This window comes from Pezoporus wallicus, unplaced genomic scaffold, assembly GCF_028554395.1.
Source record: "Pezoporus wallicus isolate ANWC-B61680 ecotype Strahan unplaced genomic scaffold, APGP_CSIRO_Pwel_v1 scaffold_7107, whole genome shotgun sequence".
NCBI lineage: Eukaryota > Metazoa > Chordata > Aves > Psittaciformes > Psittacidae > Pezoporus > Pezoporus wallicus.
Window position 1 is genome coordinate 876493 of NW_026642114.1, and position 26713 is coordinate 903205.

The following is a 26713-nucleotide window of genomic DNA, read 5'->3' on the forward strand; positions in this document are numbered from 1 at the left end:
GTTTGAAAGAAAAGACTGCTTGGTCAACCTGTCAGGTGTCTGAATAAAATACCCTAAAGTTTGCATGTCAGAGATTCAGCACAGTGATAGGGTAACTCTGAAGTCTGTGGAACCAGGCTGTGGTATCTGGCCAGAACTGATTCCAGGGAAAGTATCAGGGTACCTTTCAAACCACCATGAACTCAGTGTTCCCCAAATCTACTCAGTACACTGCTGATGATAATCCTGTTCACATGTGGGCACCATGTCACACTGAACAATTTCAGAGATGTGGGAAATATTCAACCTACGGTTGGGGAAGCAAATCTCAGCTTCTTTTTTGACAACACCAAATACAGATAACCAGGGGTGTGTCTTCCTACATGCAGCTCTCTAAGCAGAAGACAACTTCCAGTCACTACTGACCTTGTTTGGAAAAGCTCAGCAAGATGAAGAGAATGAGCAAATGCCAGAGGATGCTGCAACTCTAATAAAACACTCTAATAAACCACTGGCTGTTCATTCTGGGAAGCTTGTGATTTTTACCTCATCTTAGGAAAATTGTTTTAGCTTGGGTGTTTATAACTGAAACCCATATGCTTTCATTCCTACGATACTATCTGCAGTGATCCTAGAGCATTCAGCAGCTTCTATGCAGAAATGGCTTCTTCTACCAGTTTACCTGCTACTGAACTGCAGGTATTCAAGCCTGTGCTGCTGCAGAGCAGGAAGAAGAAAACATAAACATCAGAGACTCAGACCAGCACCCAACCCAGATCTGGGAGCGAACATTTGTATGGCACCAGAAGGTGCTGTCTGCAAGGAGCTCAATTCCATTTCTTGGTCCAGCTTTCCCATTACTGACGTGCTCCTTCGTGAACTTCCCACCTGGCCATCTCTGCAACAGCTCATCCAGCTTCAAATACTGGAGCCAGTGGCTGAACTATGAGTACCACAGGGAAGGAAGTTGGGATAGATGACCACTACAATTGATCTTCACCTTGAAACTTGTGAAGCAAAGAACCTGCCTACCCCTGTCAGCCTTTGATTTCAGACAAACTCTGCTTATGACTTGCACAGATTCATATTGTCCCATGGTCCCACTTAGCCTCAGCAAAAGCAGAGGCCCAGATGCGTGTTTGTTTCTACCTTCTCTGGATGAAGAAGCGAGATTCTGAAGACAGACAGAAAGCAGCTTTGATACAGCACAGTCAAAAAATATCTTAAGTGCAGTATTTCTCCTGGGCATCTTCTCTTTGCAAGGTAAAAGTTGTTAAGTGTGAATAGAGGAATTAAAAGTAAGAGGGGAAGCATCAGGACAGCTGTAGTTTTACTTAAGCCACTATCTGCTCTTTCTCATCGGTAACTCTGGGCAGAATCAATGTTTGGGTCTTCTGACCCAGGGGATGCAATCGGACTCACTCAGCAAGCATTCAACATGGTGACAACACCTACCCTTGGATGCTGTTGCTCCTGCTGAAGGCAGACATGCTCTCACAAGGACATCAGATGCTACTGCTGTCTCCAGTTTACTCAAGCGATGAATAGGCATAGGTCTGGGGCTGGAAAGCGGCCCAAGATGGGGAAAGCAATGGGATCCCCGACGGCACACTAAGCTCACATGAGGACAAGACTATCAAAGGCTGCACAGATTTGCTTTCAATCAGAAAGCTTGCCCCAAAAAGAGAGAAAATAAAGAGAGGCAGGCCTGGCCAATGTACAGATGAACACATCAAGGACTGCACTCCTCACAAATTCCAGCAGCTCCCAGGTCAAAGCTCCAGACTCCAGGAATTACATGGCTGCCTTGAATGTATGGAAATACTTCCATTTGTCTTTACTGACCACCTTTCTTTGAGGGATAAGCAAGTCAGGGAGATGTCATGTTCTGCAGCACAAGCGTAAAAACAGAGAGAAATCATCCCGAGAAAGCCCACCCTCCTTGACCACAAACTATAACCATTAGCCTGTTTGACCCAAACCATTCCCATCAGGACCTTGTTGATTATACTTTATCGAGCAAAATCTGCACAACTCTTTTTACTGCCTTCAAATCCTTGGCTCAAAGAATGGACTGTCAGCTCAAACAAGCTCTTCTTGCAAGCCAGTTCAGCACTAATTCCCTCAAGAAAAGACTTTGCCCCTGTGGCTCATGCCACATCATTTCTGGGTTGTTAACACCTTGGCTTCACACACAGCCATCATCCTATGTAGTCTTTATCCCTTCTGAATCTTCTCTCAAACTCTCCTTTTTCATCAACAGCTTCAAACTGCAAGCCTGCTGTCTCCTTCCCCATCCACTTACACAAACTTGTGCTAAACTAACTTAGAAATGAAATGCTCAACACTGGGACATGACTGACTTGACTGAGGTCTGGAGTGTCCTTCACTATGCTAAGGCTTCGCAATAGCAGCAGCCATCTTTACTGTATTTCTGAGCTTTCTCACCTGTGAGACTGTGATGCCACATTTCTTGGCTAGCTCTTCTTTGGCTTCCTCACTGGGGTAAGGGTTGCTGAGATGGGAATAGAAATACTCATTCAGGATTTCCGTAGCTTGCTTGTTGAAGTTTCGTCTCTTCCGCCTAAGAAAGAGGGGGAAACAGAAGGAAAAGAAATGCAAATCAGTGTCAGGGATCCAGAAACAGGAGTGCAATTTTAAACACTCTTGACTTTCCTTGCTTCCCTCCCTCCTTCCCCTGCTCCTGGGAGCATGGAGTGCAACAGACTCACAGCCAGGAAGTTTCTCATCTGCCCTTTGCTGGCGACTCTTCTCTCAGCACCTTCCTCAGCAAATCTCTGTCTCAAATTCCTACTGCAACACAGAAGAGTCTCAAAACTGGCACCCAGCTCCTCCACCTGGGAAGGTGACTCTCGACACCTGGCTGCCCTGGCCAAAGACATCACTGCTACTCTGCAAAGCTCCATACTGAGAAAGCAGTGCTGGGTATATACCCCTGGTGAGGACTGTTCCATTTGCACTTGGGAATTACTTGACTGTTCATCCCCCAGTGTAACTGCCTCTCCTCCCCATCCCAAACTGCAGCCCAAGCCACAGCCTGCATACAACCAGCTTGGGCAGTGAAATAATTCTACAACAAATAAAAAATCTGGGAAAATGGAAACGGAAGGAAAAGAATAGGAACTAGAGAGGATGGGATGGGGTGGAGGATTAGGTTTCATCCCTAACTGAAATGCACATTTTCATCACAGAGGTTTGTTGCAATATGCCACAGAATTTCATTCTGCCACAGCAAAGCCTGGATGCACAATTCTCAAGGTACAGCTGGAAGCCTCCCTGAGACAGAGGCTGGATGTCTGGAATTGCTATCCTCTCCCCTGCGGAGCCATAGACAACTAAAGGATAAAGAAAGTAAATGGCCTCTGTGCCTCAAGACCAAGAGACATGGTCCTTCATATGAACCTGAATTCACTCCAGAACCTCAAAACACCTCTCCTAGGCCGCAACAATACTGCACAGTGGGTGGGGAGAAAGGTTTGGTGGGGTGAACTCACCGTGCATCCAGAAATCGGGAGCGCAAGATCATGACAGCTTCACACGTGCTTTGCTTCAATTGCATCTGGATGGAGCTGAACTTGCGGTGGATGATGCTCACCATCCGCTCTATCTCCTTCGGTGAGATAGGTCGGGTCCGGCTCTGCTCACGCAGCAGGTTCATCACGTGGGTGGTGAATTCATTGCATGCCTGGGATGGCAAGAAAAGCAAAAGAAACCCCAGGATCGGAAGGTCATTCGATAGCGTCAAGGACAATAGAGAGGCAACGCTGCTAAGGAAGGAGATGAAAATGGAGACCTCAACGGCTGCGGCCTTTTAGGGCAGACTCAGATCAAGAGTGTGCTGGCTCTCAGGGGAGAGAAAGCAGAGGGCATGAGAGACTCCCAACAGACATGCTGAGAAAGGCAGAAGCCAATTTTGTTGCTCTCAGGGATCATGGATGGAGCTGAGGCACATGAAGTCCTAGGACTCATGTAAAGCACGAAGAAGTCCCAGCCACTGGTTTTCCAGATAGGACTGGAGGAGCTATAGATGTCTCTCTCTGAGGAGGACCATGAATCTTTTGACTCACCTCCCTTCTCCTGCTGCCCCAGCTGGACCCCAGCACCATGCGTCCCAGACACAGCCCTACTTTGTGCTCTTAACACATCAGATAAGAAGTAAATAATGATAATTAATTAAAGTTTGAATGAGGCAGGAGCTCTGACAAGTAAGGGCAAGCAGGTAACAATCCCAATCAGTTTGCTGCTGGCACAGCACTGTCTGGCTGTTCCTGCTGTCCCCAGGCTGTGCTGTGAGGACACGGCAGTGAGAGGAGTCGAGGGGACAAGGGAGGGATTTTAAGGCTGGATGGAGGCCACTTCATTGCCCTCTCCTCCACCCCTACATCCTCTATCCTCCAGTTCCCACCACCAAGCCCTGAAAACCAGGGGGCACTGGTGCTGGGAATCACATCGTTGCACCGATGGTTCAAGAAGCCTTTGGTGCTCCTGGGACATGGGCAGCTACTCTAGGGACAACGTCCACAATTCCCACCCCATGATGGAGAAAAATGGGCCAGCAGGGGAAAGAAATACTGATTTTGTGGACTGGCGACATAGTCTTGACTTACCATCTCCAACCCAACCCTTCCAAGCTGAATCCCCACCCCTGGCTCAGACCTGAGGAGATATTTCCCAAGGCCAGCAGAGCCCCTCCAATTCATCACCAGCTTCAGCTGACAGCTCCCAGGGTAGAAGAGCTCTCAGCTGGGTACCTCTTTGCTCCCAGACACCCAAGCAATTTCAGATTGTCTCCTTCCTTTTGGCGTGAAGAGCATTACAGGAAAAACTGCCAGTGACTGCTGTGCTGTCACAGCAGCAGCTCAATGCCATGAGAAGCCAGGCACTGAGCTCCCCCAGCCTCCAGCAATGGGACTGGAGAAAGGAGGGTGGAGGCTGAGAAACCCTGAACCCTGTTCTTTTGCAGGACTGTGGGTGATGATACAAGAGATGTGGACCTACACAGCCATTTGCAAAGCAACTCAGTGGCAAAACCAACCCCCTCACTGGTTTCTGAGAAGCAAATATGTGGTCCACCTCACTCATGGGGCTGGGGTAAAGGCTTCTCTTACCTGTGTGCCCCTTTGGGCAGCCAAAATGATGTAGAAACAAAATCAGGAAAGCAAACAAACAAAACTCCTGCCCAAGAGGAGGAAGGAGCGGAAGGTCCTTCCCTGAAGCATGTCCTTGGCTGTGCCAAGGGTTTCTCCTTGGGCTTGGGTGGCAGAGGACATGGGGTATCTCTCCCTGCCTCTTCAGCCTGGGAGCTGAAAGATAAGCCATGAGACCCTCTCCACTCCTACCCATGTGAGAAGGCTGAGGCTCCCTCATGCCACACTAGCCCATCTCCATCACTCAAGGGAGTGCTAGCAAGGGCTGAGGACAGCCACCAAAGGTCATCCTTCCAACCTGCCCCCTGCCTGCTCCCTGGGCCCTGCCACCTCCTCCTTTTCTAATGCTCTGTCAAAATGCCTTTCATGGTATGACCACACACAGCTTCTCCAACACCAGAGCCCTACCTGGCCACTCTGGCTTCAGCTCCAACCCAGGGTCATCTGAGGCAGCTCCACACCACCCCTGGGTGCAGGTCTGAAGATGCTGACCAGCAGCCTCAGCTTGGCCAGTGTGGCAACTGAAGGGGTGACACATGCCCCAGCCCCATCCTGCACCATGCATCCATTTAGCCAGGTATAATGGGAGCCAGGCTGAGGCTGCTCACAGCCCTATCACATCAGCAGAGATGGCGCTAAACCAGAGACCTGAAACCCCGCCTGGCTCCTGCATCCTGCCCCCAAAAAGGAGGGATGCTTTTTTGCTTGCACTCCAGTGCAGCCTTGGGGTAGAAACCACATTCATCACAAAGGCAAGCTGCACAGTGGCGACAGGAGGTCTGCAAAACATCTGGAAGCCTTCGCAAAAAAAGTTGTTTTGAGCATCAGCCTGCGAAGCTTTTCATGCAATTGTCGGCGTTACCAATAGCTGCATTCATGACCCAAATAGTTTTTTGTTTTGTTTAAGAATCATTTTTCACAATTAAAAAGAAACTTGTTTGGTTTTGTTGGTTTTTTTTTCCTCTGGAAAAGGAACTCTTCAAGCAGAAAAAGTATTCAAGGAAGATTTTGATTCAAGCCCTGCTTAGAAAACTGCCTTCACTGAGGCCAGCACCTCAAAGAGGACTCCCACTTCATAGGGCTTATTTTTGGCAAGGTATTAGGGGACGACTGAAAAGTGAAAGTCAAAGGGGCAACCCATGCCAAGCCTATTCTCGTGCCACGTTCCAGTGCAAAACCCCAACCCTTCCAACCCTAAAAAAAGTATGTTTTCACTCCAGTACAGTCTGCATTTGCCTGTACACTCCTAACAATAGATGTCAGTAGCGATCCAGGCTGTGCACATCCACTCCAGCTGCTCTCCCAGCCGCTCATCTCCTACTCCCACCACCCCACCACAACCACCACTGGGGAGCCCTGCCTTCTTCCACGAAAGAGCCTGTTACCTGCTCGTACTTCTCCAGCTCCGTGTGGTAGATCTGCCGGATCTGGGATAGTTTGGCTCTGTAGTCAGAGTGCTCCACTGAGTTGTCAGAGCCAGCTCCTCCTGATGCTGCAGCAGCAGCTGCAGCAGCGGCTGAGCCACCTCCTTTTTCGGGGCCTGCTACCCCCTCGGCCAGGAGCATGTTGTCTAACCGCATCAGCTGGGGATCCGTGGGCTCCTCTTCCTGCGCTCCTCGGATGCTCAGCACTGCATGAGACACAAAGCAGAGAGGAAAGCCTGAGTTGTGCCCAGGTCTTAACTTGGGGAAAGGGATGTTCATCTAAAAGGGGATGCTCATCCCAGGTTGCTCAGTCCCCATCAACCAAGCTTTTCTTCCTTTAGAAAGGGTACCCCAACAGGCAATTTGCATCCTGGTTCTCCCAAGTGCTCATCACCAGGCACGGTTCCTCGGCTCTCCAGCCAAGCAGCAGCGACAGGGGTACTGCAGCTTCCTGCTCTCCTCCCTGCTTCTTCCCCTCCTTCCTGCAGAGAAGAAGCAGGGCAGAACTGGCAGAGAGCTCACCACAGAGGTAACTCAGAAAGCCATGGTTTGTGTTCAAACACACTGCAAAACTGCTATCACTGGTCAAAAAAAACCAATGAATGTACTCATTCTTGCTGCTACAAATGATAGGGACTCTATCCCAACCCAAGCATAGCCTAGGAAATTGGGAATCTCTAGCCCAGGCTTCAGATCACCCAGATAGCCCACACTCATGTCACCTAACAAGCAGTTTACAGCTTGATATTGTACCATTTGCATCAGCCATCAAACCCAGATGGTAGACACACAGATACCAGAGCTAAACATGCCTCAGTTTTTCCATCTTTAAATGCAGGTGGAGAGTGCTTGCAAGGCCATGCTTTTAGCCAATACAGTGGAAAGGCAAGTAAGAAATGTATGAAATAAATTTTGTTGTTCCAGTCATTCCAGTGAAGTCTAAACCATGGTAATTAGAGGGGCAACAATAAATTAATCCTCCTGAAGTAACTTTCCAAGGAGAGAAATTTCCTCCCCTCTTTGTACTCTCCCCATCAATTACTGCTTCAAGTAAAAGTCCTTCTCCTGTGAAGGCTTTCCTGGAAAAACATATGGGAACATCCTGCCTGCTAGGAATGTCCCAGGTTGGAAGGATGGAGGTGGCCTAAGTGTCCCTGTGTGACACCTCTGCATGCACAGGTGTGCACAGCTGCGAAGTAAATAAAATAAATCCTTAATAAGTGAACAAACAGGAATTTCTTAAGAGAAATTAACTGCATTTCCCCATTTCGTCTGGCACAGGAGCTCAGAGCATTTTGCAAACATACACACACCCCCCAAACACATCCAGAGCTGGGTAATGTGGGGATTTTACTAGAGCCATGCCCACTTACACCCAAGATGAATCTGACCCCCCAAATCCGCAGCACAAACAAGAGCTAGTCTAAAATTAGTTCACAATAGGAAGTAAACTGGAGCAGCTAAAAAATGTGGGCAAAACACCAAGTATAGCCTCCCTCACTCTGAAGTAAGTTAAAGACATAGCTATTATCGGTATAAAATGGAAGTAAAAGACCCTGTTGAGCGGTTTAGCTAACACTATAAAGACTTTTTTTAAAGCCTCAAACTCTGCTGAAATCCTGATTTTTAGGACTCCAGGATTTATTGGTGTTTTCTGTGATTTAAACATTCATTGTCAACAAAGGAGCAAAGTTCAGGGGGAATGAAAAGACAGATAAAAGCCCAACAACGGTACATTTGCCAATAAGATGAGCTAATGATAAGTAATTCCATGCTAGAGAGGATTGTTTCTTTATGGAGGGATGGGGGTAGAGTGCCAAATTTGGAGCCGGGTGCAGCTGCTAAGCCCCAAAGAGACAGTATCAGCATCTCCCCTCACTGTAGGAGGCTTCCCATGGCACCACCGGCACCTGGCCACATGCTTCATCGATGAATAAATCTGAGGTCAGACTTCATCGAGAAAATGGTTTGAGGTCTGTGGCCCATAAACTGAAACAAGAGGTAAAAGTGGCCAAAATCTTTACAAAGAGGAAAGGTGACAGGCTACAAGGGGGAGGGAAAATTGCTATGAAAATAAAAGATAATAAATTCCTTTTTTTCCAGGAAAAAAAAACCCAACCCCCCAAAAAACCCAAAAGAACCACGCACTAAATTAAAGCACATCAAAAGCCCAAACACAAACGGAAAGCAACACAAGTTAAAAAAAAATAAATTAAAACCCCTCAAATAAACAAATCAAAAGTGGAGCTGCCGAAACAGGCGCATCTGGATTTCAAAGGGGAAATATTTTTAGATTAAAAATCTCAGGAATCATTGACCTGACAGGTAGGCACCAGTGATTAATTAGTTTATGTTTAGAGAGCTGCTTCCTGATGAAAAGCGCTGTATAACCCCTGAGCTTTATTACCGTGCCACACGCACAGACCAGTGCGTGCATCCTGAGCATCCAACGGACGTATGTTCCCACAGCAGACACCCAAACCCAGCCTTGAACCGTGTGGAGATGGCCTGGGCTCGTCTGCTCGTTAGGAATAAGGCTAGGGAGTAAACAGATTGAAAGGCCAATGTGTCTTAGCAGAACTGATGCTGCCTATTTATCCCTGGAAGGCTGTGCTCAGATGAGGGAAAGACAAAATGATTATTTAAAAGCTGCTTTTTTATCTTCCCGGTGCTGTCCCTGGCTCCAACACACAACTCTTGCCAGGATGCCTGGGACACTGGGCTCCTTGGAAGCACCAACCCTCTAAAATGCCCACTGAGATGGGATGTGGCCCCTGCTCCCCTAGCTGGGGAGCCTGGGATGAACCAGTACAGGCAGCACTCAACCTGCAGTGCCTGCGCAGCCAATTGTGAGTGGCCCCCAGTCTCCCCAGACTGATGTTTTCACACCAAATAAAAATAAAATAAATGAAGCAGAACGATCCTCAGCAGTCTGGCAGCAAACCGGAGTCAAGAGGCTGCGGGCATCCTCCTGCCTGTGCCTCGGAATCCCCAGGACCTGCCATTTACTGCTCCCGATTAAAGAGAGAGGGAAATAAAGAAAGAACAAAAAGAAAGATAGCGACTGGCAGCTGGGGGGAGGAAAATTCATGCAAGACTTTCTGTCCTTGGCCGCTTTCCTGCTGGCTCGGCAGCCCCCAGAGCCATGGCAAATGCCGCTAGAGGGGGCTCGGACCCCACAAAGGTCCCCCACTGCCTCAAAATGCATTTTTATATATATATATATATATATATATAGGCACAGATGAAAATACATATATACGGGTTTATTTAAAATGCAAAGACAAGCCACGCACCTTGTCCCCGCTTGCACCGCTGCGAGACACTGCCTGGCTGACCGCAGAGGGGAACTGAGGAGCACAGCCATTGCAGGGTCACTGTCACCAACGCCAGCAGCAGGAGCAGCTGGGGACCGTGAAGCCACCAGCCTGCGGTCTGCTCATGGGGGCCATTAGGGTCACAGGGACCTGTTCCAGCAGCTCAGAAACGGCTCTCAGCTCACCCACTCGCTCCTTCTCCCTCTTGAGGAAGGTATCACAGCCATTGTGTGCAGAGAACACTGTCCAGGTCCCAGTCCTGGGCTGGCTCAGTGGTGTGGCTGTGGTGCACAACACAGGGAGAGGTGGCAGGACTGGCCTCGGAGAATCAGGAAAGGAGACAAGCCAAAAATAGCTCCTTGGCTCCTTGCCTCTCCTGCGATTCAGGGACGAGGAATGGAAACTGCATCGAGTTGCCAAAGGTTTCAGCTGCTCCAAGATGTTTCCCACCAACCTGGGCATCTCTGAGGAGCACCTGCAGAGCAGCCAGATTCACATTCAAATAAGATGGGCAACTGGCACCCCACATGTGTCTGTGTCCTCACACTAAAGTACCTGTGCCCGGTGTCCCCACATGGCAGGGTGTCCACACAGCCTGACATACAGCCAGGGTGGGGGGCACAGGGCAGGAGAAGCAGCCTTTGCCAGACACGGTGCTGGCAAGGCCTTTGAAAGAGACTGTACCCTGCAGATGTCCTGGAGCTGTGAAGACACCCAAGAAATCCACAAAGGTGGATACCAGACTCCTCCTGGTCCTCTACACCACCATCCCCTCCCTTATTTACTCCATTTTCCTGACAGCATTTTTCCAAAGGGACCTAAGAAGCCAGCTCAGTGCAACAGCTGAGCACCCAGCCACTTCTCCTCCAAGGCCACCCCAAAAATTCTTCAGCTTAGCAACAATTTGCTCTCTACCCCGCACAGTCAATACAGGCAGAATAACATCCTGAAGGTAGTCTAACATAATGAGGGTGAGGGCAGCTGTTTATCAGATGACTGGGGCTCAGCAGTGACAAGAGAAAAGGATGCTCAAACCTCCAAGCTCTACTTTCCTTCTAGAAAGGGCAGTTTTTCCTACTGTGGTCAGCTTCCTCAAGCTGATGCAGAAAGCAGGGGCTTGTCCCAGACAGACTCCCAGCATAGGATATATCCACTCACAAGGGTATGTAGGCTGTGGTGGTACAATATTCCCCACCATTTTTCATCCTCATGTCTCCTGTCATGCACGTGGCAAGAGTCCATTCCCAGTTACGCATCAGCCAGGACTTCTGAGATGGAAGCCGAAGACCAAGCAGAAGACACTGGAGGAGGCAAAGGCAAGGTGGAGCAGTGGGAAAAGCCTCTTCAGGGATGCAGTGGGGACATCTTGGAAGACGATGACACATTGAAAGACAAGAAGCCAACCCAGGTTTGCGATGATGAAAGAAGAGATCCCCAGAACTGGTGTGGCCTTTGCTTCCTCAACTCTCCACTGACTTCAGCAGTCAAAAGCGTGGTCCTGTGAAATTTGCTGAGACTGCCCAGCCAAGATCCCCTCCATCTACATCAGCGGGCAGTTCCTCTACAGCTCTGTTTGCTGACACCACCAGCCAAGGACTGGTCCCACTACCTGGACACCTAAACAAATCCACCCTAAAACAAAACTTGCTGTGTGGTTTTAATGAGTACTCGAGGAGTGCTTGCCCTGCTGCCCAAGCTGGGCTGTGTCTGGATGGGTTTTCTCATGGTTGTTTCTGCCCATTCCCAACTTGATGAATTGCCTTTCCAGGGGGACATTTTAAAGAAGAAGGAGATTTCAAGTAAATGATTGCAACTTATCGAAAATAATATGCTACTTAGCATCGTAGACAAGCATCCTGGCAGGCAGAAATGGGAAGCAGTGCTGGAGCAGATGGGAGTAATTAGGTTGCGATTTTCAGAAGGGTTTTCTTTCCTGCCTCCACTGTGCCTAAGATGTATTGGGGCGGGGTGGGAGGGAAACAACCTACTCAGCAACAGCTTCAAGAGGCGGACAATTCCTCTGCCAGGCTGTGAGCTGACCTTTGGCGTGCCTTTCCCATTGAGAAACCAGGGATGCCCAGCATGGCAATGCCACTGGTGGGCCTCTGCTGGCTGCCCTCACTGTCCTCTTGGCACAGCCACATGCAGGGCAAGATGCCTCCTTCCCCACCAAGGTGCTCTTCTGCCACCAAATCACAGATACCTTACCTGTGTATTGGATAAACAAGGTCTAGTCCAAATCCATTCCTGGACCAGTGTATGCCCCTGCAGGGTGCTATGGACAATGATGGCATGGCAGCTCCTTCCCAGGAACCCCAAAACTCCTGTGCAGACATATGCAGCAAGCAGCCAAGCTTTAAAACACATACTGAACATCAGCCCTCTTCAGACCTTTTTCAGTTTAATCACCATCTGCAATATTTGCTTGAAGTCGTGGAGACCCAGCTTCAGGAGTCGCACGAGCTCACCAGTTTTCTTTAAACAGATATTTTTACACCTCTGGAACAACAGCCAGCAAACAGAGGGACAGCCATGGTGCCCCTGCTAACAAGACCAGTAACTAATCACATCATTTTAAGCTGATCTCAATATTCCCTTGAGCCTAAGTCTACATTTGTGGACACTGGAGTTCAACAGCACTGGATATACAAAAATACTCCCATCTGCCTCTTATTTGAGGACAGTTAGGCATTAAGTGGCTTGTGGCCGGCTAGCTGCATCCGCCTTGTGTGTAGTCACAACCAAGTCAGGACACCTGGGGTTTGCTTCCTTGGCCGATCCATGATGGCATGGGCTTGAGCTGCTCTTCCCAAGCTTTCTTTGTGCAGGAAAGCTCCCACACTCCATTCACCTACCTGAACTCCTGTCTTTTTTCCTATGAAAGTGTATTTGCAGCACACTTTCTTTTCCAACAGCAGCTCCTTCCCCCGCAGGAAAATACAGTGTATTGGATCTCATCTTTGAACACAAAATCACCTTCAAGACCCTATGCTCAGAAGAAATAAACTCTCAGAGCTTTGTGAAAGCTACTAAAGCACCTCCACCTGTGCCTTCACAGGGTCACTTCAAGGGTCCATGTGACAGCAATTCAATGTCTGCTCAGCAAAGCATATGGCATCCACCTTAAATGGGTATCAACAATCACAGTAACCAAGGTGCAGCATTTCAATGTAATCACAGGGAGTTTTAAACCTTGGTTCACCATGTTTACATAAAGCCACTGAGAAAAATCAACATCAAAACACAAATACCTACTTCCAACATCAATGGAAGCTGGAATTTCCAAACACGCTGACATACACCCTTCCAGGATGCGGGAATTAAGAGAAGTTGTGTTTTTTTCCTTACAACTGACATAAAGGTTCCTCTTCTCACTCCGACCTTTCCAAATCTTACAAACGGATGAACAGATTTTTGCTCAGTTTTTCCAAAACAGGCTGCCGTGAGATGAGGCATGGAAAATTTCAGCTGGCAAAATGGCTTTATGTGCATCTACTTATTTATTTATTTCCCAGAAAAGGGAGGAATATTGTGAAACTGATGGGCTGTTTCTGCCACCAATTTTCATAGCCTAAAGCCATAAACCAAGCAAAAAATCCCAGCCACAAATCAAGAGAGAGGCTTGTACCCATAAGCATTGCAAAGCTACCCTGGACCCTCACAAACCCACCCCCTCTCCCAACACAGGAGTGTCCATAAGGGCTGTTTGGAATAAAAGGACTGAAACTATTTTGTGAGAGATGATCTTCATAGAATCATAGAATCATTAGGGTTGGAAAGGACCTTAAGATTATCTAGTTCCAAACCCCCTGCCACGGGCAGCGACACCTTACGCTAAATCATCACCCAAGGCCTCGTCCAACCTGGCCTTGAACACTGCCAGGGATGGAGCATTCACAGCCTCCCTGGGCAACCCATTCCAGTGCCTCACCACCCTAACAGGAAAGAATTTCCTTCTTATATCCAACCTAAACTTCCCCTGTTTAAGTTTTAACCCGTTACCCCTTGTCCTGTCACTACAGTCTCTAATGAGGAGTCCCTCTCCAGCATCCCTATAGGCCCCCTTCAGATACTGGAAGGCTGCTATGAGGTCTCCACGCAGCCTTCTCTTCTCCAGGCTGAACAGCCCCAACTTCCTCATCTTAAAGGTAAAATGTTCCTTCAGCCCATAAAGCACACAAAACTGTGATATGAACTCCCCCAGAGATGGGAGCAAGTCACATCAGTTCAGAGTAATGGTCCATCTAGACTCAGAGGCCAACTTCAGCCATGGCCAAAAAGGTCTAGTGGAGACCCAACCAAGGCCATGACCAACAGCAGAAGCATCAGATTTTCAAGGCAGTGGCACTTCCCCAGCACCCTCTTACCCAAAATCAGTTTTGTGAACTTGCATTGCAACCCAAATTTGGATCAATCAAAACTGTTTCCTGAATCAAAACCGAAATCTTCTCCTCCCATTTTATGTTTTCATTTTCCCCTTCCTCTTTTTTTTTCTTTTTCAGTAAAACTTTGCGTCAATTGCATAACAACCAAACTGATTTAAAAAACAGTAAATTCCCATCTTTCTGGGGTGGAAGAGTCCAAATTATTTGCTGAATCCAACCCACATGAAAAAAATAAATCTTAATTACCCTCAAACCACAATTTTGGGGTTGGAAATGGGAGAAGGGAATTTATCACATGCCAGAAAGTTTCTCAGCTCCCAGCAGCAGCTCTCCATCACTTCAAGAAGATGCAGCTTGCATGTGCCATGGAAGCTACAGAAGAGAAACATATTTCATAGCACTGGCAGAGTCTGCACCAGTTTTCTCCTAACCCCATCCCAAATGCCAAATGGGTTTCCATAGTGAGTGAGGATCTGGCAGCAAAATGATCAAAAGGTCTGGAAAATGATCACAAACACACTGGGGTGGGAAAAAATTCCCCCCAAACTGGAAAATTACCTAAAATAGCCACAAAAATACGGCCCAACGTTGTAGTGATTACTGAAAACGAGATTCCCTGGGAAATGTGACCCCCCCGGGAAGCTGAATGAACACAGATGAGCTCCTCTTTCCAGTCCTTCCCAGCATCCTGCTCCTGCCAACCAGTTTAGCTGATGGCTAGTAACCAACGCGAGTACAGAAACTTCTGACCCTGTCCCTGCCTGCCCAGCTGTTGCTACGTTATCGTCAAATGAAACATTGCCGATCAAATTTAAATGTTTTCTGGTTTTCTTTTCACAGTCCTGATGCCACAAGCTGTGTCTATTCATGGGTGCTTCACTGCAGGCTGGTGGTCAACTCCCATCAGCTTTGGCAGCAAAACTCTTAGCTGTAATTTCTGGGGCAAGCAGCACTCAGAAGCCAGAGCTGATTGAACCTCTTGCACCACAAACACTGAATAGAAGCAGTTTAGCGGCAAAAAGCAGGCTGGAAGTGCTTGCAAGCATGAAAAACCACTCAAAGCCAAATGCCCCACCGGTGGACAGATCACTTTCTCCCTTCCCAGTTACAGCAGCTTCAAGCCCACCTTTGCTATATCCCATGGAGCAGTAAACCCTCACAACTCATTCTACTTAATCCTCACCTCCCCCAGTAACTCTGCAAACAACTCATCAGAACAGAGCCAAACTCTGGGTGCTGAGGGGTCAACCCTGTCTTATTGGCACTCTTCCCTTGGAAGAGCTTGGATTAATTTTGGTTGCACACACGTCCCCTCCCCATCCCACTGAACACCTCACACATCCCCAGGCCAGACTCATGGTCCGGCCACAAAGCAGGCTAACACTGGGGATCAATGCTGAAGAGGGCTGCAGTAATCCCACGTTCAGTTTATCTCACAGAGCAGTTTTTTTCCTTCCTAAGCAGGGCAGGATTAGCAAGCACCAGTTACAGCTGTGAAGCGTAATCAATCCCTTATCTGCATAGTCAAGCCAGGCACATCTCAAATTCTCCAGCTGCATGGACCACACTGTAAGGGAGAGATTGTCTGCGGCCACCCACCCTCCTCCATCTCACCCCAGCCTTCACAGCAGGCAGGGGTTGGGGACCGGGACCGATCTCTAGCTGCTCAGAGCATCAGCTGAAGGAGGCAAAAGGAAAGCAGAATGAGATTGAGCACTGCTCTGCTGCTGAGCCAGACTTGAGCAGAACATGTAACCCAGCTAATTGACCATAGGCTGACCTGGCTCAGGGGAGCAGCATCTACCATGGGGAAAAGCCAGTAGCGGCAATGGCAAATTGGCAGTGGAGAGGAGAGGGATAACACAAGCATGCACATGTGACCCCATTCTCATACCTCTTGGAGAGCGTTTGGGGCATTTTCCAACCCCAGATTGTGATATAGGGCAAAAGAATCAGATTTTGCTATTTTGATGACAAGAACAAGTGGTTAAACACAGGGCTCTGCCTCAGTGCTTCCAAAGGCAGCACCTGCTGTGCCAGGACCTCACCTCATGGAGTTTGGTGGACCAGAGTCCCCTCTGCCGCATCAAGAGAGCGAATTGTCACTGAGAGAGAAAGTAAGCCATCGTCCTAGGAGATGGCTCAGACCTGGCATTGGTCATGCCTGGAGACATATCCCAGTCTGGAGCATGGAGGCAAAGTGGGGCTCCCTAAGCCTGCATGAACAAATCAGCAAACAAAAGATAGGATTGCTCCCAGGACAGGTTTAGCCATAAACACATGCCTTCCTACTGCCAGTTGGGCTGGGATCCGTGAGATGCTTTGCATATGAATTCTCCTTGCTGAAAAGAAAGGGTCCTTTGAATGAGCTGAATCTGTTAATGAGAAGCCAGGGCCTCCAGAGCCTCTCTGAGGACAAGGGTCCCAATTCGACTGCCCCAGGCCAAGCCCTGAAATCCGAGAACAAACAAAGAGAGGTTTTTCCCCAGAAGGAAGCTGCTTTTCCAGCTTGCTCCCCTCTCATGAAAGGTCATCTCCTGTGGACACACAGCGCCTGCGATCTGCTGCTCAATGCACAAAGCAGACAGGACAAGAAAGTCATAGGTGAAGGGACTGGCAAGAGCCCAAGCTGAAAAGCTGTATTTCAGACTGCTTTCTCCTGCCTGCTTTCAAAAAAGATGACCTGTGAGCCTCCATCCAAGGAAAGCTGGTTTAGAGGTCATTAGATAGCAATGTCCCACTCAAATCTCAGGTTTGCTAAAGAATTTGAGGGTACCCACTGCCCGTCATGCAGGCTACAGCACTGCTGCTCTTTTGCCAAGTTTGATGGCCTTGCCATGGGCTAGACTCATGACTTTGTGCAATATAGGAGAGATTTTCCAGGTCTCAGAGCCAAGTCACCACATGAAATTAACTGTTGTTTTACTCCCTTTCTCCCTCACAAAGGAGGCAGTGCTGAACCATAACAGACATCTTTACCAAAAGCTAGGGACAGACACGTAAGAGCCTCCCACTGCAAAGTGCCCTGGGCCATGTCCTCTCCCTTCACTGCCAAGGGACATCCCTGCCTCCTGCTTACTGGCACACTCTGCCCAGAACCATGTTCCCATGAAAAGGTTGAAGTAAGCTATATGCCTATGATACATGCAAGTCCAAACCACAAAAAGCAATCATAACCAATGGTATCAGAAAACCCATCCCAACTCCTCTAGTATAGCCACCTTTTAGATACAACACATAAGCCACTGGGCAAATTCAGGCACCTACTTTCAGGGATGGCCTGTACTGGGACAGCATTAGACCACTTTACAGTGTTATAGATGTAACCTCAATGACAGGACCAGAGCCAGCCTCCCTGGAGCCCATATGCGTGTCACCCTAGTGTTTTTCTGAAGTACCACAGCTCTCGTGGACTAAATGTTCCTCTAACTCCTTGCAGACGTTCCTTACACATAAGGTCTTTCTCTCTATGCTTTACACAGCTTACACCAAAACTCCGCTTCCATCTGCTTGGTTTCGAAGCTTGCCCCACTCCTGGCACTACAGAGAGGTCAAATCTGCCCAAGCCTAGATGGTCCATCAAGCTCCCGCGGCTAAGACATGCTATCTTGAACCCAACCTTGCTGGGATTCAATGATCTCAGGCAAATAAATAAGCACGGTTTTTGCACGATGCTCAGTCCCTCACACTACCGTGCCGACCTGCGGAGCCTGGCTTCAAACCTGGTCCTTGAGCGTGCCAGACAAAGCCCGACTATTTGAAAGGCAACAGCCGGTCGGCAGTGTTTTAAGGCCAGAAAACAGCTCTGAATGTTCAGTTCCTTTCTTAAATAGAGGCCCCTTCTGTAAACGATCTGTTTGGACAGGAGAGAGAGTGCTGCAAGAGTCCAAGAGCTTGTGAAATAGGATCAGCTGCCTTCATTCCCGCTCCATTCAAAACACATGGGGGGAAGAAAGAAACCCAAAACTGGCAAGGCAAGAGGGGAGGAGAGAGCCCAGCAGAGAGTGCTGCTGGAAGGGTGTGAGACACCAGAGAAAAAGGGAATAATAATTAAAAAGGATCAATTAGGGGCATTTCTGTTTTGAGGCATCTGCATGTGTTCAATTATAATCCATGCAAGAGGTTGCTGAGACAGATTTCCATGCTCTGTGGTGGTGGTGTAATGGGATCTGTCTCTGCCTCTACCTTGGACAACCTTGCCCAGGACTTTACTATCAAGCTTACCCTCACTGTTCAGCAGCACCCCCAAGCAGAGGAGGGCTCACACCCAGCCCCACAGCACTAGCCAGAGGGCTGGCTGCACAGCTCCCCCCTGCTCCTGCGAGAGAGAGGCCTCGGCCATGAACAGAGAGAAGATTTAAAAGGGAGCAAAAAGAAAAAAGTATCTTTGCCTGACTCCGGCTGTGCCCCAGATCAAAGATCATCTCCAGCGAGGCCATCTGGTCCTTGTAAATGTAAAACCAAATTGAAAGCCCTGCCCTCACCTCCTCCGACTCCCTCGGCAATATTGCTTTTACCATCCGGGAATGGTGAAGGAGCTTGCAAAAGGCATCTGTATGTAATATAGAGCCCCTGTGCAGCTGGGCTATAGGGTTAGTGACCCCCCTTTTTATTAATCATGAAGCAGAGGTAAACGTTTTCTTTGGAGCTCCAGGAGCCCTGTTACTCCCAGGGGTTTTGGGAAGAGCTTATAGCAGCAACTCTGGAATGGATGAGGACTGTTCTGCATCCCCATCACTCCTTTCTCACTAAAGATCAGGTTGTCACCTCTGTCCTAGTTTAGAAAAGGATTCACCAGGAGCAGAAGACGTCCCCACCATCCCAGCAGTGTCCTGACCATCATGAAAGCCATGCAGCACACTCCTTCCCCAGCTTAAGCATGTTTCTGCTACCACCGCTTCCTGCCTGACATGCAAAAGGGGATGCAGAGGCCAGCAAATAAACAGAGAGAAAGAGGAGGACTGAACAGAGCATTTCCAAAAGGGGGATACAATGCATCTGAGGCAAAAACAACTTGTGAAAAACACCACCACTGCCAACCCAAACACTCCAGACCCGACTTGAAAGGCAGGTTGGATCTGCTATCAAGAGGAGAAAGCTACACCGGAGACATCGCAGGCAAAGAGAAGGCAGCTTGAGGAATTCCTACCCATCAAGCTTTATTGTGTTATTTCAACTAAGCAGAGACAAAAAGACAAATCTCAGCTCCCTACTTTCATTTATAATTGAACCCAGTCCAGAAGGATGGAGCAAGTACCATCTGTAATGCACAGTGCATTAGCAGCCGGCAGAATGAAATATTCAAATTACTGTAGGCTACCTCGCATTTCAATGACAGGGTTACAAAAACCTGACTTGTAAGTAGAGATTGGACTGGAAGAACAGAAAGTTTGTTTTTCCAATGCATGAATTAACCTAACAAAATGTTACTTTCAAGGAGAAAAAAAACCACCAAACATTTGCATAGGTAATTCTGCAACATATTCCAACAGGCTCATGAGAAAAAGAATATTATCCCATTTAGCCATACTAATTGATATATTGTCCAGGGAAATGAAGAAACTCAGGAAAAAAAAAGCTTTTTCCTTTTGGTTGAAGATACTAAATAAATAGACTTAGGTGTGCATGAACCTTACCGACATGTCCAGGTCCGGTACACAGGGATGAGTGGCAGCACATATGTGCATCCATAGGGTATGTTGGTGCAATACTTGCATGAGCCATAGTCTTTTGATACCATGCACCATTTAAATATGTAAATCACCCCTTGATTTTCCTGCTTGTGCCTGAGCTGGGATCCATTCGTTTTGATATCGTTAATCAGGGCTGCCGAAAAGCCTGACACAGTAAGTGGCTGTAGCCCCTAGCAGTAGTCAAGATAGAGTGACAGGCTCCATTTAAGATGTCACAGCATATAATAAAGTGTAAAACTAGACTTAAAATAAACGAGATAGAAACAATAAACTTGGCTCTGGGTTTGAACTTTTGGGGAGAGTGGCAGAGAGATGTGAGCACATTCGTGAACAAGCGGGCACAGGGCTGGGGTGGCTGGAGAGGATGGCCCCCCACCAGCCTGCCACCAGATGAACATGAGGAAGGCTGCCTTCTACATGCTCCAAAAGAGCAGAGTGCCTCAGCAGCCCTACGATAACAACCAGTCTGCATGTGGGACATCTCTGGAGCTTCTGGAGGTAGATGCTAAGGAGGAAGAAGACATGAAGCTGTAACTGGGATCTGCTGGGGACCAAGGGGACGGCCTGGCCATGACAGGCACTGCAATTCAGGTGATGAGCCCACCGAAGGGGCTGAGCTTTGCTTCCAGCAACTCAGTAGAGAAGAAGGGACATACCCACCGCAGGCACCTGAATGAAGGCTGAGAAAACCCAGCTCAAATCACCCTTTCCTCCTGGGCACCCAGGGAGCATCATCAGCTCCTGGCCACACTCCTGAGGTGTCCCTTCCTTTCTCTCCATCCCCCCAGGTGGTAGTGCCAGGATGGGATGGAGAGGAAGCGATGTCCTCAGCATCTCCAGCCTGGGCATGGCCATATGCCCCAGGACTAGGAAGCACAGGAGACACTGGAGCCCTTCCCTGGCAGGATGAGGATCAGGATCTGGCCCATGCAACCCCCTTCTCCTCTCCCCCCACCCCCTCAATACTAACAAAAGCCCTATTTTGCTCCCAAAATCACTACTCTGCCCCTCAAAAGCTCCTGCGTGCCCAACAGCAGCTCTCTGTGCTGAGACAAACCAGCCACTCTCCCTCCTGCTAAGCAGTTAAATTAGAGAGTATTCAATTAATAACAGCTGAATATTCTGTCACATTTAGGAAGATGTATGGTAAGACAAGCGAGTTGTGATGTCTGTGACAGAAATGATAAAAGTTCTCCCGACACAGCCTGGCAGATACTTGGCTAGAGGAACTGCTTGCTCTCATGGACTCCAACGTCAGCACAGACACCAGGCCCAGCGCCACCTTCAAAGGAGAGACACTCCAAATTGAACAGAAGAACCACTGCCAAATGGTTTGCAGGCAGCTCCCTCCCATACTCCTTCTGGGATCCATCTGAGATGGAGGGATGAGACCCTGGAGAAGACTTTGGCTAAGAAAATTCTGTGACAGAGCCTGTCAGCCCACCACGTGGCAAACATCAGTTAGCAGAAGCTCAAACCCTTCCATGTCACCTAAAGGACATTCCATGACTCTTCCACACTTCCCTATGCTGCCTCAGTTTACCCATCTGCAAAAGGGACAGTGATCATACCTTAAGCAACCCAGCCCATGGGGGAATTCAGGGCAGCACTTGCATGGCATCACAACCATGAGCAAGTGCCTAGCATCCAGCAAGATGTTCTCCATCTAATTTACGGATGCAGCATGGGCAGGGGACATGCGGGAGCAGTGCTCTTGAGGCCGCCTCCTCTTCTTCTGGGGGGTTGTTTTTCACCGGTGTTGTTTGCGAACACAGTTTTGTTGCTAAGAAACTACCTTCGTATTGCTCGGAGAGCAAAGACAAAGCAACCATCAAAATAACACTGTATTTTGACAGTAGCCAGATCATAACCATAAATGATCCATTTTCCCTGCTCTCCTGTATGCTCATTAAACGTGGTACAAACACCATATTCCCATACATAACCCACACCTTACATGTACACAGGCAGGCACTGGGGACCTGTGCCCCATGTGCAGGGGGCTTCATCGCATCCATTCATCCTCATGTGAAAGCTAAAGTAATCGGACCTGGGAAAGGGAGCAAGCTCCCGGGGGAGGCCCCATGGCTCCCTTATAGGCAGGAAGATGGCACAAAATCTTTAAGCAAGACACAAGAGAAATAACAGGAAGAAGGCAAGACCTCTGCCCATGTCCACAGCAGCTAGCCCTGAGCATCAGCCCTGATTTGGGGTAAAAAGTAACTATCTGGCTTGGCGTTTGGTGGGTGGGTTGGCGTTGCTTGTTATGGGGGAGGTTAAATCCCAGGGAGAAATGTGAAGGAAGAAATAGAATCCTTCACTGTTCAGCTTCCAAAATGCTCTGTGCCTCTTGGTTCTTTCAGGATAAGAGATCCTGCCACACAGGGAAGATCAGAACATACCCTCACCATCACCTCCACACAGGTATGTTCCCAAGCCAAGTCCTCGGGATCCTGAAAATCAGTTTGCCGACACATCCACCTCTTGGGGCAGGAGGATCTCTACCTTTCCTGCCTGAGCACTTCTGGCCCCTCTGCTGGTCCCACTGCCTCTGTAAGGATCTGGATGTTGTAAAAACCACCCTCAAGAGGTAGGAAAGGGGCAAAAGCACCTCCAGGGCAGCAGCAGCTGCAGGAAGATACTTCTTGTGCTGATCCAGGACCATCCAGGATAATGCATGAAGCCAAAATACTTGGTGGATACAGTAGCACAGTGATGTCAGCAGTGCCCTACTTGCATCTTAACGCTAGAAGCAAGCAAAAGGCCTGCTTGCAGACATCCCATTTGCCCAGATGGCCTCGTGGTAAAGGCAGGGGGAGAATAAAAGACCCAGACTATGCCCACCAACACCTGGGAATGAAAATTGCTTCCCTAGAGAGCTTTGGTGTCGTGGGAGGTGCCCTGAACAGAGAAAGCATGCCGCAGTCAGATGCCAGTGAGACAAGTGGAGCAGAAGGCAACCACCACACAGGGAAGGACACAGACCTCAGCACCCTGTACCCACCCTGCTGCAAAAGCCCCCTGGGGCCACAGGCCTGCTGCCACCAACTTGCCGCAGAGAGAAAGACAGATAAAGGCAAGGCTGAAATTGCAACTGCAACCTGTCATGCCAAAACAAACCAAGGGCCCCATGCTTTTGCAAATCCCTGGTGTAAGAAAGGATACCCAGAGTCACAGCATAACTGCAGCAGCTCTGACTGCCCCAGAACAACAACAGACCTCATGTCTTTGACTGAGACCCTCCCATGGCAATCACCAGCTCAAGAGCTGATCAAAAACATGGACTCACTGCCAGCAACAGAGCTTGGGACAGCAGTGCCCTGCCTTGGATGCTTTTTAGGGCAAATAAGGAAGAAAGCTGAAGCTGAGAAAAGTGACCCTGCAATATCTGCGTTGTTTTGACAGCCAGCTGGATCATGGCTCTGGCCAATCCCTTGCTCAAGCACAAGATGCTTCTGCACATACCCAAAACACAGCCCAGGACTGAATGGCCCATCTCCTGCAGAGCAGCAGCTTGCCACGTGTGCTTTCCCTGCCAAAAACCCGAGTTCCACCCCACAGTGGAAGGGCAAAGAAGAGCTCTGTTGAAATACACCAAATGCCAAACAATGTTTCTCCACAGTAGAACAAAGCCTTTGGAAATCTATTCTCTGCTTGGGTCCCCCGACCCACATGAAAGCAGCATTTTTCTGGGCTAATTACACAGGCTGCTCTGAGCTCCTGGCAGAATACGAGCTGCAAAGGCAGACATCAAAGGGCTCCCAACTTTAAAATAAATAGAGTGCAAGGACGGCGTGGTCCGCAGGAGATCTCTCCCCATTGCCTGCGCTGGCTGCCTGGGTTGAATGTTGGAGGCTACCTCGTTCATGAGACCCCTGACAAGGAAAGCAAGAGGGCAGCTGTTTTTTATTTGCATGTCACATTCCCAGCAGGCACAGGCAAGAAAAGGGAGGTTGGTCCTTGCAGGACCAGCCATGGCCACAGAAAAGCTTTCTGAGGCCTCCATCCATGGGAAGGACCTCCTATGGAGCCTGTCTGCTAGCTGGCATGGCATGCTGGATGGAGCAGCCAAGGTTGGGTTGTGGGAGACAATGGGACAGGAGTCACTGCCACATGCCAGTAGTGGCAATGGTGGCTGCCATCACAGCTGGCCTGAGCACCAGTACCGGGCTCATGCCTCAGTTTCCCCAGAGCTGAAGGCACACACTGCACCTGAAGCTTCTGAGAGTCGATATTTCAAACAGGTTCCTTCTAAAGGAAGCTCAATCCTGCTCAAGCAGAGTCACAGCCTGTGCTTGCAGCTCCTGATGGACAAGAAACCTGAGTTCTGCTGCTTCCTGTTCATTTAGGAGAGAAAGAAGATGCCTTTACTGTCCCTCCCCAGGAAAGGGGCACCAGCCCCAAAACACCAGCACATCACAGCCATCCATCACCCCTCCTGGACCAGAAAGCAGCAAATTCTCTTGGTTTTCAGCAGGACACCCTGATGCGCCAGACACAATTTGCATCAGAGATAAGATGAAGCCATTTTACCAGCACCGCTGCCCCCCACCCCTCACCCTCTCCTTTGGGCTTCATAAGTCCTTGCAGCAAAGCCAGTACATGCTCCACAAAGCAACCAGCCCTCACTCCTTCTTGCTCATGAGCTCACAAGAGACACCTGCAAAACAGCAAGGCACGACCAGAAATCATCTGGGGCTTCAGGTTCTGGTCCTTCCACTGGCAGCAATTACCCAGCAGAGCTGCCACAAAACATTTCTACAGTGCCTTGGAAAACGACAGGGGCAAGGAAATCACAGGGGGTGCTCCGACATTCAGGAAGATCAGTACATGCAGAACTGTCACACAAGGAATGCCAACTGTGATCCCGAACCCAGGCTGGTCCAGCCCTTGGTCCTCCCACTTTTCCCTCAGCTTTGGCTCCAGGGGTGCAAAGGAGAGCTGGACTGCACCCCGCTTCCTCCTAGGGAGGAGAAGGAAGGTGAAAGGAAGGGTGAGGCTGGGATGGCTGAGCGTGGGATGCGAGGGGAAGGTGTCAATTAAAACAATGAGGCCCTTCCCATCCCTGCGCCTGACAGCCAGGCTGAGCGGAGCTGACAGCTGGAGCGCCGGCTGGTTTCCCCGTCTCGCTCACCGGAGCACGATTCCCCTGCACACCCCTGCCTCCAAACCTGCAAGGCCGGGACACACGGACACCAGCAGCAGCATGGTGTCCTTACCCCTCCCCCCAGACTTGCTCCTAATAATGGGAATTACCATGATTTGGGGCTTAAGCAGGCTACAGCCAGCCTGGAGGTGGATGGCAGTGATGCAGTCGGGGCTGGGTGGGATGGCAGAAAGAGGCGCTCGATCATGCAGAAGTAGCTAATGAGCACTGCAAGGTCTCAGCCCCTTTGCAGGGGGTGCTGGGATACAGGGAAGGTGGCAATCCAGCAGACACCTGCTGGGAACTCACCCTCCAAAGCCTCCCTGGGTGGCCAGCCTGCACCTCTGCTCCTCCTTGCTTCCCCTTCGGAATTGCTTCTCGGGAGCCCCTGTTTCACCCCCTGCCTGCCCTCCCTGCAGGCTCAATCCGATTACCACTGATACACATCTCCTCCTGGGCTCCAAAACACGCTCTTCCCAGCTGAAGGATTCGCACGGACACGGAAAACTTGTCCTGATTGCGGCGTTAATGGTCATGTGGCCCATGTCATCACCGAAATGGCCTTAGGGGGAGAGTTGATGGGTCTCTGAAGTCATCAGGACTACCCCACCTCATCTTGCTCCCCTTATTAAAACCATTCATCCTAGGAGCTAAATGAATATGTTTCATCTTCAAATGCTGAGACACAACAGCAAGCAGGCAGAGATCTAATAGAACAATACCCATCTAATCATGCCGATTTTTCTCTCCCCATCCTGCCTTCATATTACACACACAGCCATGAGACCAAGCTGGGGCCGCAGGCAATGGGTGAGGATGGGGCACAGCCTGCTCCCGGCTTTGCCACAGCCACTGCACCTCGTTACCCCCATGCCAGGGTCTTCCTCCTTTTGCTGCGGTGGAAAAAGCCGCAGGACTTCAAAAACTAATAAGCCCAACAGATAATGAGCCTAACAACTCTAAGGAAGCCAGGGAAGCAGGGCAGGCCCTCTGCCCCCAGGAATACTGCACACTGTACTGTCCATGAATCATTTTGGTGCTCCTGCCCACACCCACTGCAGGTTTTCCATGCTCCTGTTCCTTTAGATACAGGGCTGATTTCTTCTCTTCTTTGCTAAAGTACATTTTGCACAGATGATGCTGGGGGAAGCATAACCATTTTGTGTCTCCCGCATATTAAAGGTCTCCAGCAAAGTCCCTGACTGGGAACGGGTAGTGAAGGACACGACAAGTGGGAGCATCAGGAAGGGCTGGGGATGGGAAAGGTGGTTAATCCGCTGCATCTTTCAAGAGCCTGCTGGAGACGCTGCTGGCCTCCCCTCCCTAGCCAGAGTTTGCACAGCAAATCCCTGCTCTATCTAATTATTAACAATAATAACGGTGGCTGGCTTGCTGGATGCCATCTGGAGCCCTGCCACGTGTGCCCGCTGGCCCTGGGAGGGCCGGGAAGGGGGTGACCTGTGGGGCAAGGGCCAGGGCTGGGGGCAGGGCAGGCGGTGGGTACCAGCTCAGGATCGCCCTGAGGACCTGGTGGGCCCACCCAAGCTGCCGTGCTCATGTTCGCTGCTGTGGCAGGCTTCATAAGGCTCCGCTCTTTGACT

General features: G+C 49.4%; 1 protein-coding gene across 6 annotated transcripts in view; it reads right to left on the reverse strand.

Annotated features, from left to right (window-relative positions):
* PBX1 (PBX homeobox 1) overlaps positions 1-26713 on the reverse strand; it is a 132441-nt gene that overhangs the window by 21607 nt on the left and 84121 nt on the right. For all 6 annotated transcript variants that reach the window (XM_057427373.1, XM_057427372.1, XM_057427368.1 and 3 more), the window contains 3 exons: positions 6533-6777; positions 3495-3685; positions 2428-2563 (listed from right to left, as the gene is read on the reverse strand). In XM_057427373.1, coding sequence (XP_057283356.1) covers positions 2428-2563; positions 3495-3685; positions 6533-6777 — 572 coding nt within the window. The remainder of the gene's footprint in view (positions 1-2427; positions 2564-3494; positions 3686-6532; positions 6778-26713) is intronic.